At 38.2% G+C, this 17,491-nt stretch overlaps 2 protein-coding genes across 4 annotated transcripts in view; one reads left to right on the forward strand and one right to left on the reverse strand.

Moving 5' to 3' along the window:
• SENP7 (SUMO specific peptidase 7) overlaps positions 1-939 on the reverse strand; it is a 148,172-nt gene extending 147,233 nt beyond the window's left edge. The window contains exon 1 of the mRNA XM_042998688.1: positions 922-939. The gene's annotated coding sequence lies outside the window, so the exon portion shown is untranslated. The remainder of the gene's footprint in view (positions 1-921) is intronic.
• On the forward strand, positions 8-10,446 carry LOC102970970 (putative protein FAM172B). Of its 3 annotated transcripts, none has more exons than XM_042998698.1 (2): positions 8-1,000; positions 8,983-10,446. In XM_042998698.1, the coding sequence occupies exons 1-2, from the start codon at positions 980-982 to the stop codon at positions 10,075-10,077; spliced, it is 1,116 nt and encodes a 371-aa protein (XP_042854632.1). In that variant the 5' UTR covers positions 8-979; the 3' UTR covers positions 10,078-10,446. The 3 variants fall into 3 exon arrangements, with proteins under 3 accessions (XP_042854632.1, XP_042854631.1, XP_042854630.1); XM_042998697.1 differs by lacking the exon at positions 8-1,000 and adding an exon at positions 1,298-1,345; XM_042998696.1 differs by lacking the exon at positions 8-1,000 and adding an exon at positions 1,304-1,393.
• Positions 10,447-17,491: the final 7,045 nt, after the last annotated feature.

Here is a 17,491-nt window from a genome sequence, read left to right on the forward strand (position 1 = left end):
AGCGCTTGCGCAAGAGCCGTCGCCTGCCCTCAGACCGGAAATCAGCTGCCCCTCCCACCTCACCCGGAAATCACTTCCTGGGACTTGTTTTCTCTGCGGGTTGCCACCTCGAATGCCTATTTAGTGGTACTATTCTTGTTATCTCTGAACCTATCGGAAAGTGAGGTTGTGTGCGTGGTTTTAGCCCGAGATCGTCTGCGGCTTTGTTTACTTTCAAGGCTGGGGTAGACTGAAAATTGAAAAAGGGGAAACTTTAGGAACTCCTGTAGTTTAATGACTCTCGCGAGGTGGCCCAGAAAAATGAAAATAAAAGGAATACTACACGGTCTCTCCTAGCTACTTGTCCTCAAGAGTGTCCTCAAACTCAGAAATAAAAAGACGGTAAAGCCACCTGTTAGCCTAGACATTGGCTTAGCATTTGGAGTGGAAATGTATTTGGTCAGCTGAGGAAAAATGGCATAGTAATAAAGAGGATCTCTTTTTAAAATTCACACTCATCATTTTTAAAGGTCCAGAAAAAAAGGTAAACTAGAACTCAGTTTTTTTAAAACATAAAACGCTGAAGTTATAGAAAGTGGATGGCTGTAAACTGGAATTCGTTCAACTATTATTAAAGTACTTAAGAGACTAGCCCAGTCCTCAATGAACTCAGACTATTTTTAGACTTATTTTTCTTTTTCAGTTCTTTCAAAGGGCTCATCAGTTTAGAAAATTGCCCTGTTTTATTGGCCACGATATACATATTAGTTTTTTAAATGTGTAAGATGTAATCAGAGTAAGTTAAACATAATTCAGCTCAAACATGATTAGTCAGAGGCAAAACGATCTTAGAATGTTCCAAGCAGAAGGGATCTTGGAGCTACTTGAGCTTAACATCCCATCCCCTTTCCCCATTTGACCAAGGCCAATAAAGGGACTTACCTAACTGGCCCTAGAGCCCAGTCTCCTGCTTCTTGAGTCAAGCGTCCTTAATTACTGTATGATGTGTGCTGAGGTACAGGTAAGCCTCCAGGTGTTAAAGCCTATTTGGGCTCTTGGGCTCGGGGGAGTGTTTTACAGGGCAGGAATAGTTGAAAAGCAGGAATATTTCAGAGCTTGATGAGATTGAAATTCACGACAAGGGTTTCATTTAGAGGCCCTAGTTTATTTCTGTTTAGCAAAGCAAAACACTGTTTAAAGAAAAAAAATAGCTGAATTTTAAGTTTCTTCATAAATCGACGTTTTTCATTGAATAATTTAACTCCGGAATCAAACCAGCTTAATTCATTTGCCAATATTGTAGGAAACAAATTAACTGCAAAAGATGGAAATAGAGCTGAGAGATGGGAACATAAAAAAGGAAAGTGTAAGTAGGCCTTATCCATTTCCACCCAAATTAGCAGCTTCCATAAAAGTAAGTGTTTTTAAAGTTTAGCAGTAAGACATTAGCTTATAAGAAATGAAATTATAAGAAGTTAATTATTTAGTTTGCAAATGTGTCACTTAGACTTCTTGAAACAAATATACCGTTCTGCTAATATACCGTGTAGCCAATTTGTCCCTTTGAATTGAAACTTGTTTCAAATAACGTTTGAAGATAAATGAACTTGAAGCTCAAGAATTTCAAATTTGCTTTTGGACCAGTATTTTTATTGTTAGAGCATTAATCTCTGTCTCATAGTTAACTGCACTGCAAACAACTAAAGGACTAAAAGTTCAGTTTCTACTTTTGAGAGAGTCAACCTCATTTCGCCTTTCATAAAAATAAGTGATGCTCAGGTGAGAGGTTTCTTATGTTAAAAATAAGAAAGACCAAAAAAAAAAAGTGATTGTCTTAGTATGTTTGGGGATAATGTCATTTTGCTTATGTACATTTAACTCACACTGTATAGAACCTTTCAAATTAAAATTATTTGAGATTAGAAATTCATCAGCCCAGTATTTTATAAGAGGAGAGGATGGACAGGTGTTATCTAATGGGTACGGCTCTTTATTGAGCATTAAAGGTGCATAAAAGTGATTACATTAAGTATTATATTTTTATTTTTGTTCTATGCAGTGGGTTTGGTTTTAATAGTTTCAAGACAAAGAGACAGTATGAAATTGATCAACCCTTTGTTTTACCCCTGGATTAACAATTTCTTTGAGGAGAGCTTAATAAAATCTGCAAAAGGCCCTTTGTCATCACAAGTGAATTAACTTTAAGTACAATATGAATGTAAAGAGGTTTAGATGGGCACTATAGATATCTGGACTTCCTATTTTAAAAACTAAAAGAAACAATGTGGAATTTCTTACCATGGGCTCCAGGAAAGCCTACACTTTGCAAAGATACATGGAGTTATGTTATGTTGCTATTCGCTCCATTTTCATTAGTAATTGACTTTTATCTTTAAAATACTGAGAATTCTTATGTGAAGCAAGTTTTTCTTCCACATATAAATGAAGTAATCTGTAATTCATGAAAAGATACATAAGATTGTTTAGTTTTAAAGGTATCTTTTTTTTTAAATTAGTTTTAAGGATATCTTTTTTTTTTTTTTTTTAACAGTCAGCAACTGTAACTGCCCTGCAGTGGAACGGCCTGTTTCCACAAGTTATGAAAACCTGCAGTAACTCTAGGTATTTGAGGAGTAGATGGATAATCTGTTGTCCAAAAAGCTATAGAAGGAATCTGTGTTCAAGTTGGTTCTCTTCTTCAGAGAGAAGCATTGGAAGGCCCTTTAGGGATGGCTGGCAACACTAGCCATCAGTTGTTATGAGATGTTTCTCTTTATAATAGTTAACTAAACTTTTTTTTCTTTAACTTTTCTAGAAACTTCTGTCGCATACTCAAATTTGAGAAACCCAAGATTTGGTGACATCTAACTTTTTTTCTTTCTATTTCTAATATTCTATTTCTATTCTATTCTATTTTTCTTTCTATTTCTAATAGCCTATTTCTGTGTCTTTACCTCAGCTACATTAAATTCAGCCACTTTAGTCTTTCCTGGGGAGAGGTAGGTAGGGAGAAGGAATCCTAGGAGGAAGGGATTTAGTTTGCTTTTTTTGAACCTTTCACATATGTTATTTCATTAGCTTTATCATTTTCTAGTTTTTTTTCTGTAATTTACTAAATAGAATTGTATACAAGCATAATTTTAGTAAAAAACTTCATTTTTGCATTCTGTGTTGAGAATAATCTGCTTTTGTATGAAAATAGTAATTATTTTCTTAAGACATGTTTTCTAGGATTCTTTATTTTGTTTTTCTAAATAAATAAAATCATGGTCATTGTAATAAAAAGCATTTAGATATTCTTAAATTTTCTGAGTGAAGCATCCTTCACTCTGTGCTTCCTAATGGCATAGGATATACAAAAGACCTCCAAAGTATACCAAAGGACTATAATCACTATAATAAGGTATTACTGAGTAACCACGGTTTTAGATGCTAACTTCTCAGGTGGTAAAATTTTATTTTCATAAAAGCTTACTGTTCATCTGTGAAGAATGTAAAATATTGCTTAGTAAAGCCAATTGATGATCCTGGAGAGAAAAGGAGCTCCTTAAAATCAAGCTAATTAAAATTATGTGTACCTGTGATTCTATTGCCCCAACTACTCACTTGTCAAATTCCTAGAAAGTAGAATGGTTTGCTAGGGGCTGGGGCAATGGGGAAATGAGTAGTTATCCCTTAATGGTTACAAAGTTAGATTTTGGCAAGATGAAAAACGTTCTATGGATAGATAGCAGTAACAGTGGCACAACAATGTGAATCTATTTAATGTCACTGAACTGTACAACTAAAAATGGCTAAAATAGTAAATTTTAGTATATTATACTACAATTTTTAAAATAAATAATTAGAGGGGTGCCTGGGTGGCTCAGTCAGTTGAGCGTCCAACTTTGGCTCAGGTCATGATCTCGCAGTTCATGAGTTCGAGCCCCTATCGGGCTCTGTGCTGACAGCTCAGAGCCTGGAGCCTGCTTTGGATTCTGTGTCTCCCTCTCTCTGCCCCTTTCCCATTCAAGCTCTGTCTCTCTCTTTCTCTCAAAAAATGAATAAACGTTAAAAAAAATTTTTTTAATAAATAATTAGAAACAATAGCCATCCCTAAAACAAAAAATAACAGCTGTGTCAATCACCTAATCCAGGTTTCTAGAAGAACCTAATTTGAAATTCTCATTAATAATTATTACTTTTTTAATTTTTCTTATGTTTATTTTTGAGAGAGACAGAGTACGAAGGGGGAGGGGCAGAGAGAGAGAGAGAGAGAGAGAGAGAGACACGCAGAATCCGAAGCAGGCTCCAGGCTCCATGCTGTCAGCGCAGAGCCCAACAGGAGGCTCCAAACTCATGTAGCATAGGATCATGACCTGAGCCAAAATCAGACGCTTAATCAACTGAGCCACCCAGGCACCCCAATATTCTAATTAATGATTATATACTATTCTCCATTATTCCATTCAATGTAAAATGACTAGGCTACTTGATGTAAGACACTAAGTGTCTAACAAATACCTTCACTAAATTTTTGGAAGATGAATGAAATAAGTTAAATATTATGCATTTACAAGATCACCGGTGAAAATGAATCTTCTCTCAGTCTCCTAGAGCTGCCTGAGTTACTTTGGGTATGTCATTTTACTTTGAAAATCCTTACTTCTCTATAAAAAAAAACATTAACAATGAATATCAATAACATGCTTTGCAGCTCTAATAATCTTATTCCTAAAACTAAGCTATCTTGTTCCAACCCAATCCTCAGAGAACTAAAAACAGTTTGATGATTTTTCTCCTTTATTTAAATGAACCATCTTGATTTGTAAAAGAAAAAAACATAAATGCATAGGATATTCTCTAAGAATGATTAATAAATTGACATTTATTAACTTTAAAGTTATACAAGAAGCCTCTATAATTTTTAGAGAGCTTTGTGTGCATCTTTCTCCTGTATATGCAACTAGAGGTCTTTTGCTCTTTACTAACTTATGCCCTTAGCAAAAATCGTAGATTTCTAACAATAATACTTAAGTGCTTAGTATGTACCGGGCATTATTCCAAGAACTAGAGATACAGTAGTGAACAAAACAAAGTCTTTGTCCCTGTTCTCATGGAACTTACATTCTAATGGGTTGGCGGGGGAAGGGGTGCAGAAAATAAGCAAGTATATGTCAGCTGGTAGGAAATAAGTGCTTTAAAAAAAGAGAGGTAGAGAGAGGGAGGAAAGTGAAGGGAAAGGAAGGAAAGAGAAGGGAAGGAGCTAAGCATAGATAGGAGAATGAGGAAGAATTAGAATTGCCCTTTCAGATAGAATGCTCACATCTCTGATCAGATAACAAGTGGACAGAAATGTGAAGGAAATGAAATATCTACAGGAAGAGTGTTCCAAGCTGTGGGCATAGTAAGGGGGAATGCCCTAAACAGGAGCTTGCTCCACAGTTGGAGGCAAAAAGGGCAGGTGTGGCTAGAGTGAAGTAAGCAAGAGCATAGTGGGAAATGACACCTGAGAAAGAGCTAAGAGCCAGATCATGCAGCTAGATGAGTAGGCAAGTAAGGCAGTGACATTGAAGAGCTAAGGGCCATGTGGGACCTTGCAGGCAGTGATAAGGACCTAATCTTTTATTCTGAGAGGGGAAACCATTGAGAATTTTGAACAGGTGTGTGAGATCCAATTTAGAGGTTTTGAAAAGATTACATTAGCTGCTATGTGGAAAACAGACTGCATGATGATAAGAGCTTATGCAAAGAGATTATATAGGAGACTTGATAATGTTACTTGATAAAGTTATTGTTGAGTTGAACTAGGGTGATAGAGGTGGAAGGGTGATAAGTGATTAGATTACAGGTGTATTTCAAATAACAGAGCCTAGGGATGCCTGGGTGACTCAGTCTGTTGAGCTTCACATGTGACTCTTGATTTTGGCTCAGGGCATGAGCTCATGTTCCTGAGATGGAGCCTGCTTGGGATTCTCTCTCTCTCTCAATCTCTCTCTCCCTCTCTCTCTTTCTCTTTCTCTCTCTCTCTCTCTCTCTCTCTCTCTCTCTCTCTCTCTCTTTCCCTCTCCCCTCCCCTGCACACACATGCACTCTCTCAAAAAATAAAAAATTAAAATACATTAAAAAAAATAAGAGCCTAAAGATTTGCTGATTAATTGGATTGACTGTAAAAGAGAGAAGGAACATTTAAAGCATGAGCAACTGAAAGAATAAAGTTGCCATGTACTAAGATAGTAAAGAGTAGAGAGAGTAGATTGAAGAAGGTATTTTGGGCATGTTAAGCTTGAGATGGCTATTTGACATCTAAGTCAATATACCTAGTAGACAATTAGATATAAATTTAGGGGAGAGTTTCAGGTTGGAGGATATTAACCAAGCAAAATGTGCTAGAAATCATCTAGCTTTTCATTCTGGAAGATACTCTCTACCTTGCTCCTGTTCACCCCATCACCACCTATCCTTTATATATCTATGTGCCATTTTGTTTTTCCAGTTTGCAAACTCTCATTCTTCAGCCCTGAGAAGTGTCTCAAACAACTAAGTATACAAACACCGAACAAAAGTGGAAAAGATCATTAAATGTTGTGCTATGTGCTGTTAGAAAATACTGATTAAGGGGCACCTGGGTGGCTCAGTCGGTTAGGTGTCAGACTTTGGCTCAGGTCATGATATCATGGTTAACGAGTTCAAGCCCCACATTGGGGGAAGACGTAAAGCTGAAAAATATACAAGCAATTATGTATTAAGTGGTAATGTAGACTATGAAGAAAAATAAAGCAGAGTAGCAAGATAGAGAGTAATAAGGATCACTATTAAATAGCATAAAGTAAAACTCAGAAGATGAAGAAACTCATAGAAGGTAAGAACCTGCTGAAAGTCACTCGAACTGAAAATCTGGAGCTAGGGTTTAAACCTAAATCAATCTAATTTGACAGACTTCTCTCTATATATATATTTATTTATTTATTTAAATTCTAGTTAGTTAACATATAGTGTAATATTGGTTTCAGGAGTAGAATTTAGAGATTCATCACTTACATACAATACCCAGTGCTCATTACAGCAAGTGCCTCCATAATACCCATCACCCATTTTGCCCATTCCCCACCCACCTTCCCTCCAAGAGGTTTCTCCTTTTAATTTTTTTTTAATGTTTTATTTATTCTTGAGAGAGAGTGACAGAGCACCAGCAGGGGAAGGGCAGAGCAAGAGAGGGACACAGAATCTGAACCAGGCTCCAGGCTCTGAGCTGTCAGCACAGAGCCCGACACAGGGCTTGAACTCACAACCCATGAAGATCATGACCTGAGCTGAAATTGGATGCCCAGCCCAACAGGCTGAGCCACCCAGGCACCCCAAGGCTTCTCCTTTTAAAGGATAATTAGGTCTATCTGTCATTTACACTTTGGAAAGACATTAATTACATAATGGCCCCTGTGATCAGCAACACTAGAAGAAAAGTGTTTTTTTTAACGTTTTATTTATTATTGAGAGAGAGAGACACACACAGAGCGTGAGCAGGGGAGGGGAAGACACAGAATCCGAAGCAGGCTCCAGGCTCCAAGCTGTCAGCACAGAGCCCAATGTGGGGCTTGAACTCACAAACCGCGAGATCATGACCTGAGCCGAAGTTGGTCGCTCAACTAACTGAGCCACCCAGGCACCCCAGAAAACAGTTTTTTAATGGAACAGGAGGGAATAGAGAACAGTCTAGATATGTTGGGTGGTTTGGACAACCAAACACCTTCATAACATAGCCGTTACATATGGGAATCAGAATAAGTTTCAGAAAGTGAGAAAAGAGTTAAGAAAATAAAGTAAGCAAGCACCATCTTAATTTTGCCATAAGCCTTAATAGTATCATGAGTGTAATTAAAAATCATTTTCACTGCTACTTATTGGAAGTGAGTCATGGATTACCACTGTCAATGTTAAGAAATTAAGCAGAGAACATATTCATATATTAGTTAAGAACATGAATTTTAGAGTCCGACAACCTCAGTACCCAATCGTGTATTTAATAATAATTTAATGAATAATCTTCAGGGCAAGCCACTTAACCTTTCAAAGTCTTTTCTTTTCCTTTTAGGCTTTGTCCAAAATAACTGTCTAAATTAACTTTTTAGTCAGCCACTTTTTTCTTCTCAGACATCTGAAATACCATATCTTCATTGTAAGATAAATTGATCATAACCTGTACTGCCTGGTTCGCATTTCACCCCCACTGCCATCCCCTGCCATTTATTTAACAGCAAAAATTATTGAATGCTGACTGTGGAAATAAAGCCAAACCAAATGAGAAAAGCAAAACCTATTTATTCTGTGCTAGCTATATCAATGTAGTCAACCACATCACTTGCATTTTGGCAGAGACTCAAAGGAAGGCAGAAAACTGGGAAAGCTTTACAGTGGAAAATAAGAAAGGCTGTTGGTATGTCCTGATTGGAGGCTGTTGGCCTGGGGAAGCTGCAGGTGGGCTAACTAAAAGCAGAATATCCTGTGTGATTGGTTAGGGATGCATATTTGGCTTTTTCTCATGGGTCCTAAGTTGGAAGCAGGGATAAAAATTAGGAAAGCTCTCAGTTATTAGTCAAGTCCTGGCCATTTGTGGCCAGTTGTAACAGAGGTTATTGTTTAGCTTGCTGGATTGTCACTAGAGGTAGTAGTCTGACTTCATACAAATCTGACTTATAGCAGGCTGGCTTCCTGGGCTATTTGTTGTAGATAAGGGGTTGGCTTCCTGGGCAAGTTGCTATGGATTGTGGGTCAGTTCTGTCATTATGTATGGTCTGGCCATTGTCCCATACTTAATTATCCCTTACTACTTTGCATCATTCACAATTATTTTGAGTTAAAGTCCTTAACTCAGATTAAGTCCTTAACTCAGTCCTTAATTTAGATTAAAAGGTAATGTATTAGTGAAGTACTTAATTTTAGAATGATTTCCCACAGGAATAATTTAACAAGCGGATATTTTTAGTTTTTTCTACCACTGACATATTATTGCTTTTTTATTTTCAGTGGTTACCAGTTACTCGGGAGCTGAGCTTCCAAAAATTTATTGAACAATCTGACTTACTAGAAGAACTTAAATATGACTTCAATGAAAAAGCTGAATTGAGACACACTGAGACACAAAGGCCTTTTGTTTTTAACTATTATAAAAATGTCTTTGAGAGGAACAGCAAGCGCTACCAGGCCCTTGGCTATTTGCTTGAACAATATATTTATGAGCTTTTGGAGAAAGTATGCAAATTACAAAAAGTATATATCCCACCAGAGGCTGATAAAGAACCAAAAAGCTTCTTTTTCATGAGTGAGAGAGCATTAACAAGTCATCGTTCTGTTCTTCTTGTTCTTCTTCAAGACCAAGGAGTCTTTAGAGCTGGTCAGTGGAGTCAGCAGGCAATAATACATCATGGTCTCCAACATGGAAGTCAGATACCATGTATTCAAATGGCATTGCAGGCACATTATGATGTAATTGTGCTAAACCCCAATGACAATTTCATCGACCTAAACATGGAAGAAGAGCAGAAAGGCCTTTTAACACAAACTAAGGGGTCATCTTCCCTAAAAATGGTTCCAGCAGAGAACTTTTTATCTGTCCAGCAACCTCTCCAGTGCACCCCTAAAAGATGCAGCAACACTCCTGAAGAACACATGGCTTACATTTGGGATTACTTCATTTCAAAGACTGAAGGCAAGGATGTTGCCTTCATTGTACATGGTTACGGAGGCTTGGTTTTTATGGACTTACTTGTTCGTAAAAAGTGGGAAGTGATGAACAAAGTATATGCTGTTGCCTTTATTGACTCTGAACATCATGTAGGACACCAGCTGGGAAGTGATGTTCAGTTATTGGCCTGGATAAAGCACCACTGCCGTGAATGGGTGACAAGCCCTAAGCCTTTGGATAAACCTGCAGCTACTGTTTTAAAACAGGAGTTTCCTATGGTTTCTGCTGGTACAGAAAAACACAACTTAGCCCCTTCCTCTAGCCTTCAGTCAATTTTTAAATACTTTAAAAAAGCTTTGAAAGCCAAAACAACTATTAATTTTTCTCGAGTGCCAATAGTAACTAGAAGCTCCACAAAAAGAAAGCAAATTGCTTAACTTACTTTTTTGTCACCTAAGATTTTTTTTGTCCCACTGAAATGCTGTGAATGTAGATGCTAGAAGAAAAAGAATACTCTGCAGTATTATGTTATGAAAAGAATATACACAGTGTTATATTCTGGCTTGAGGTTTGATTTGTTACTTTTTTTGAAAAGTGAATATGTTCTTTTTTTTAGCCTATTGATGAGCTGGGCATCAGTCAACGCCATCATTAATATTTTACAGTATTAGTCAAGTTAGAGGATCTTTTGAAAACCTCTCTTATGTTTTAATAGAATGACACCAAAACTGCAGTTGATAGAAATTAAACACTAAGTCAGTCTTCAGTTTCTATGTTGTTAATGCCATACTAAAATTATAAGTGAACATAAAAATGATTATAAACTCCATTTTTGTATGTTTGTGTTCTGTTTGAATTTATTGTTCTTACGTTGAAATTTACTTAAAGTGTTTACTCATACCTTCAGCTAATATTTGAGTGTCTACTATGTCCCCATCAATAGTACGTGTTGAGGACACCAGCAAACAAGACCAACGTTGCCTTTATCCATATGGAGTTCACAATGAACAACAAATTGAAAGTGTGAAGAGTGTTCAGAAATTCAAGGTGCCATGGAACATCTAGTATGAGAGCTAACAGCCTTGGGGTACAGGTAATACGTCTGTGAGAAAATGACGCTTAGTTTGAAAGACAACAGCAGTTGGGAAAACAAATTCATAGGCAAAGGAATAGCATATGCAAAGGTCTTGAGGTGGGAGAAAATAGTCCAGTTAACTGAAGCTAAAAAATTATGGGAGAGCTGTGTTAAAGAAAAAATTATTCATGACATTTATTAAAGACATAAGGAAGACTTTAAGAGGGATTGCTGCAATGGGGATTTTGAAGTTGGGGAGAGAGATCAGCCTCAACTTCTAATTCACCAAGGACAATTGAGGGGGCAATATTATAGCCAAAGTGTAGGGTGAGGATCAGTGAATGGAAAATTAACTAAGAGGAAAGAAACATCAGGCATAAGAGAGATTCTTACTAGACTGACTCAGCGTAATTCTTACTGAAGCCAGGCCAGGTTGATAACACATTGACAGTGGAGGATGAGGAATTTTATCAGATCTAGAGGATGATCAAGTGCCAAAAATGAGAAATTTTCACTGACAGCCAAATTCTTGCTAAAACTAGACTAAGTGACAACAACAACATCAACAACAACAACAACAAAAACTGGACTAAGTGGACCAACGATGGAGTCCAACATCAGAGCCTAGCTGAGAGGAGGGCTCAGAGGAGCCAGACTCAGATTTGGTCAAGGAGAGGTTTTGTCAGTAGTTAGAAAGTTAAGTTAACAAAATAAGCAGAGGCAGCTTGCTTAAGACTGCAATGGCCATGGTTATGATTTTTGACTTTAGTCTCATAACAGTAGAAAACACTGGATGGTTTTAGACAGGAGAATATTCTCAGATTTACATTTTATAAAGAATATCCTGGAGTGCCTGGGTGGCTCAGTTGGTTGAGCATCTGACTTCAGCTCAGGTCATGATCTCATGGTTTGTGGGTTGGAGCCCCATGTCAGGCTCTGTGCTGACAGCTCAGAGCCTAGAGCCTGCTTTGGATTCTGTGTCTCCCTCTCTCTTTCTGCCCCACCCACCCACTTGTGTGCTCACTCTCTCTCTCCTTCTCTGTCAAAAATAAACATTAAAAATTAAAAAAAAAAGAATATCCTAATTGCAGTTCAGAGAATAGATTAGAGGAAGCATAAGCTTGTAGGCTGGGAGACCAAATTAATTTTGGTAGTATTCTGAGAAATGCTTAATATCAATTCTTAACTACGAATACTAATATATTTAACACTAATGCTTAAATACTAATATTTAATTACTTAATACTTATGCTAAATACTAATACTGTGATTGCTATGAACAAAATTTTATGATTGGAGGTTAGGAATAAGGAGAAGGAAATAAGAAGGAGGACTCCTGGATTTTTGGCTTGAGCAACTAGATGGATAGAAATACTATTTGTTGAAATAGGGACTATTGACAAAAAAATTTATTTTGGCTGTTCCAGAAGTTTTGTTTGTTTTTTTTTTTTAGTTTATTTATTTACCTAGAGAGGGAGAAGAGAGAGAGAGAGCACAAACAGGGGAGGGGCAGAGAGAGAGGGAGAGAGAGGATCCCAAGCAGGCTCTGTGCTATCAGTGCAGAGGCGGACGAAGGCTTGAGCCCATGAACTGTGAGATGATGACCTGAGCTGAAAACCAAGAGTCAGATGCTTAAATGAATGAACCACCCAGATGCCCCTGTTCCAAAAGTTTAAAAAGAGAAAAAGGAGGGGGTTACAAATTATCTTTAGCTCTGTCCATAGATGGGTAAGAGAAGAACCCATACAAGACATGACACTTGAAGAATTAACTCTACCATATCTAATAGGACATGGAGATTTTTCTCTCATTTTTTTTAATGTTCATTTTTGAGAGAGAGAGAGAAACATAGACTGAGCAGAGGAGGGGCAGAGAGAGAGGGAGACACAGAATCCAAAGCAGGCTCCAGGCTTTGAGCTGTCAGCACAGAGGCCAATGCGGGGCTTGAACCCACGAACCATGAGATCATGACCTGAGCCGAAGTCAGATGCTTAGCTGACTAAGCCACCCAGGAGTCCCAACATGCAGATTTTTCTGATACAGCTATTTCTAGTGTATTTCTAATATTCCTATTCACAGTGTTTTTCAACCCAGCATATACTATAATCCCTGTTATGTACTGAATGTTTGTGTCCCTCTGAAATTTATATGTTGAAATCTTAATCCTCAATGTGATAGGTGTGGGTCCTTTGAAAGGTGATTAGGTCATAAAGGTGGAGTCCTTATGAATGGGATTAGTGCTCTTATGAAGGACACCCCAGAGAACTCCCTTCTGCTATGTGAGGACACAGCAAGAAAAGAGCCATCTGTAAATCAGGAAGTAGCCCTCAACCAGACATGGAATCTGCCAGTGCCTTGCTCTTGCATTCCCTAGCCTCTAGAAAAGTGAGGAATAAACATTCGTTTAAGCCTCCGAGTCTGTGATACTCTGTTATAGCAACCCAGACAGACTAAGACAAATCTTTATCAGAAAGACATATTTCAAATTTCTTTCTGTACCATGTCTTAAGTGGCATAAAGAGGGGGTGGGCGGGAAACACTGAGTTGTAAATCAGGATGTGCAGGTTTTAAATGAACCTTTGCTTAAGGAAAGGTTAGTGAAGGCTTTTAATGAAGCCTTGCTTAAACCAGTTACTCTCTCCCAGTCCTTACTTTTCAATTTGTAAATGAGGTGAGCTTTGAAGTCCTTTTTGACATAGTCTAACTAGAATGCATTTAATGCACTTAATATGAAAAGCACCAAAAAAGAAAAAAGTTTTTAAAAAAGTTTCCATGAAAGTTATTCTATCTTGCACTTAACTAACTTGGAGTTGATGTTTCTCATAACTCCCAATTTACTATTTAATCTGGTAGTCAGGTGTATTAGTTATCTATAGCTGCATAATAGATTAACCTCAAAACTTGGTGGCTTAAAACAAAAAATATTAGTTCACAGTTTCTCTTGTTCAGAAATTCAGAAGAAGTTTAGTGGGTAATTTTGGCTCAGTATTGCTTAGGAGCATACAGTCAAGATTGTTTGGAGTTGCAGTGATCTAAAACCTGACTGGCTGTTTGGCAGGAAGCCTTGGTTCCTCACCAGGTGGACCTTTTCCATAGGCTGCTTCTGCTAAAGAAAAAAATTATTCTGACACTTGTTAAAATGGTAAGGAAGACTTTATTCAAAACTGTTGCAATTAGGGATATTGCAATAGGGAAGAGAGAATGAATTCAACTCTGAATACAGCAAAGATAGCTGGAAATTTGTAACAAAGAGCAGAGTGAGGGTGTCAGTGACAGAAAACTACTAAGAGGAGACATCAGGATAAGGGGCTTATTACTAAAGGCAGGTCAAGGACTTAGACATCAAGAGTGGGGAATGAGGAACATGATCAGATATCAAGAGTGGGGTGTTGATTTAGCAAGATTCTTGCTGAGACTAAACTGTGCAGCCTTACAGAAGGCCAAGGTTGAGGACTATTCCAGAAGAGGGCTCAGAGGAGCCTAACTGAAGTTTCTGAAATTTGTCACTTGGGTGTCTTCAGGACATGGCAGTCAGCTTCTCCAAGGGTGAATCATCCAGGTGAAGGAGCAATCAGGAAAATGCACTGCCTTTTTATGACCTACTCTCTGAAGTTGCATACTGGCCCACTTTTATTTTTTAATTGGTTAGAAGTGAGTCACTAAATCCAATGGAAGAGGAATTAGGCTCCACTTTTTAGAGAGAGTGTCAAAAAATTGGGGAACATATTTTAGACCACCACATCAGAAATGATGTCAGTTGAAACTAATGGTATAGGAACTCAACTCAGTTGTTGGTCATGAGATTATCTTTGCTCTAAAACTGTTTATCTTGCCATTTTAATTTTTTTCGTGTTTTAATAAACTTCTCTGTATGTTTATTTTTTAATGTTTATTTTATTTATTTTTGAGAAAGAGAGAGCAGGGGATGGGGCAGACAGAGAGGGAGAGAGAGAATCCCAAGCAGGCTCTGTGCAGTCGGCACAGAGCCCAACGTGCGACTTGATCTCACGACCATGAGATCATGGCCTGAGCCGAAATGAAGAGTCAGCTGCTTAACAGACTGAGCCACCCAGGCGCCCCAACAGCTCTGTATATTTAGAAACTGGTTTCTCCTTTTCTTCAAAACATCAGCATTTTTGCTACAGATAAATGCTTGCTTTGAAAATTAAGGTTTTTTAAGCTTTCTCTCCCAAGCATCACCCTATCTGTTCCCATACTCTGACTTCTGATATCTATGTTTTTGAAGCCTGAAGGGAAAAAGGACATGTCCAGTTCTCAGCTATAAACTGCATACCAGAGATGTATATTGATATTGAAAAGACTGACATGAGAGGGGCACCTGAACTCACAGCTCGTGGGTTCAAGTCCTGCATTGCGTTCTGTACCGACAGCTGAGAGCCTGGAGCCTGCATCAGATTCTGTGTATCCCTCACTCTCTGCCCCTCCCCAACTAGTGCTCTGTCTCTGTCTCTCAAAAAATAAAATAAAAACATAAAATAAATAAATAAATAAAATTTTTAAAAAGACTGATATGAGAGGCCTTCAGGAAAATCCTAAGATCTTGTGACGTCAATATGATGATTTTTTTTCTCCCTTTCTTGTGGAAAATAGTTAGAGGTAATGGGCTATTATTATTGTTTGTAAGCAGAATGCATCAAGATTTTCCAATACTTGGGGCACCTAGGTGGCTCAGTCGGTTGAGCTTCCAACTTCAGCTCAGGTCACGATCTCACAGTCTGTGAGTTCGAGCCCCACATCGGGCTCTGCGCTGACAGCTCAGAGCCTGGAACCTGCTTCAGATTCTGTGTCTCATCTCCCTCTCTCTCTGACCCTCCCCCGTTCATGCTCTGTCTCTCTCTGTCTCAAAAATAAATAAACATTTTTTAAAAATTAAAAAAAAAGATTTTCCAATACTAGACTAAACATATCTTAACAAAAAGGAGAACATTGTTTGCAAATTTGCTAAGGTAAGTCTATTAAAAAGAAAACAAGAATGGGGTGCCTGGGTGGCTCAGTCAGTTAAGCATCCGACTTCAGTTCAGGTCATGATCTCACAGTTCAGGAGGTTGAGCCCTGCGTCGGGTTCTGTGCTGACAGCTCAGAGCCTGGAGCCTGCTTTGGATTCTGTGTCTCCCTCTCTCTGCCCCTCCCGCAGTTTGTGCTCTGGCTCTCTCTCAAAAATAAATAAAAACATTAAAGAAATTCCTTACTTGCTTTTCAATGTTTCTTCAAACACAGTGGTTCTCTAACATTAGAGTGTATTAGGATAACCTGGAGGTCTTATTAAGACAAAGATTGGTGGGTGTTACTGCCATAGTTTCTGATTCAGTAGAATTGGTAGGTGGGGCATGAAATTTTGCCTTTCTAACTAGTTTCCAAGGGATGCTGATGCTGATCTTGCTGGTCTAGGGACCATACTTTGTGAACCACTGTTAGAAAGAGTAAATAATAAATGGCTACAGAGGTAATAAAGTTAAATTTACCTCCTGTGAGGTCAAAGTTATGACGGATTGGGCAGAAAACATGAATAGACACTTCTCTAAAGAAGACATCCGGATGGCCAACAGGCACATGAAAAGATGTTCAACGTCGCTCCTTATCAGGGAAATACAAATCAAAACCACACTCAGATACCACCTCACGCCAGTCAGAGTGGCCAAAATGAAGAAATCAGGAGACTATAGATGCTGGAGAGGATGTGGAGAAACGGGAACCCTCTTGCACTGTTGGTGGGAATGCAAATTGGTGCAGCCGCTCTGGAAAACAGTATGGAGGTTCCTCAGAAAATTAAAAATAGACCTACCCTATGACCCAGCAATAGCACTGCTAGGAATTTATCCAAGGGATACAGGAGTACTGATGCATAGGGGCACCTGTACCCCAATGTTTATAGCGGCACTCTCAACAATAGCCAAATTATGGAAAGAGCCTAAATGTCCATCAACTGATGAATGGATAAAGAAATTGTGGTTTATATACACAATGGAATACTACGTGGCAATGAGAAAAAATGAAATATGGCCTTTTGTAGCAACATGGATGGAACTGGAGAGTGTGATGCTAAGTGAAATAAGCCATACAGAGAAAGACAGATACCATATGGTTTCACTCTTATGTGGATCCTGAGAAACATAACAGAAACCCATGGGGGAGGGGAAGGAAAAAAAAAAAAAAAAAAAGAGGTTAGAGTGGGAGAGAGCCAAAGCATTAGAGACTGTTAAAAACTGAGAACAAACTGAGGGTTGATGGGGGGTGGGAGGGAGGGCAGGGTGGGTGATGGGTATTGAGGAGGGCACCTTTTGGGATGAGCACTGGGTGTTGTATGGAAACCAATTTGACAGTAAATTTCATATATTAAAAAATAAAAAAAAAAATAAAAAAAAACAAAGTTATGACGGATTATCATGTGGCCTATAATTTCCTCCCCTGAGGAAAGCAACAAAAGGGGTTTCTTCATTAAGCCTATGATTATGATCCATGTGAACTGACACATTTATCTTTTCCTCCTGTAGTGAGGCAAGGGTCACATCTCACTCTTCAAAACCAATCCTTCCAGTTGTATTCCACATAATTTAAAAACAAATACAAATTAAAAATAAGAGACTTAATTCCATTTCCAGAAATGGAAATGCAAAGTAAGCTGCCATATCTATATATTGGCATAAATTGGCTTCTATCCCCACCTATTTCTTCCTGTCTTCCTGTTATAGAAGAATTTTCTCCTACTGTCCAAGACCAACCCTCCAACTGTCCTCTGAATACCACTTCTTTCAATC

Source organism: Panthera tigris, chromosome C2 (assembly GCF_018350195.1).
Source record: "Panthera tigris isolate Pti1 chromosome C2, P.tigris_Pti1_mat1.1, whole genome shotgun sequence".
Taxonomy (NCBI): Eukaryota; Metazoa; Chordata; class Mammalia; order Carnivora; family Felidae; genus Panthera; species Panthera tigris.

Excerpts from the sequence above, each read along its gene's own strand:
- LOC102970970 (XM_042998696.1), top strand. The coding sequence starts at position 1,304 with ATGGAAATAGAGCTGAGAGATGGGAACATAAAAAAGGAAAGTGTAAGT. Across the intron at positions 1,394-8,982 it reads AATTAGCAGCTTCCATAAAA|TGGTTACCAGTTACTCGGGA; the intron begins GTAAGTGTTTTT and ends TTTTATTTTCAG.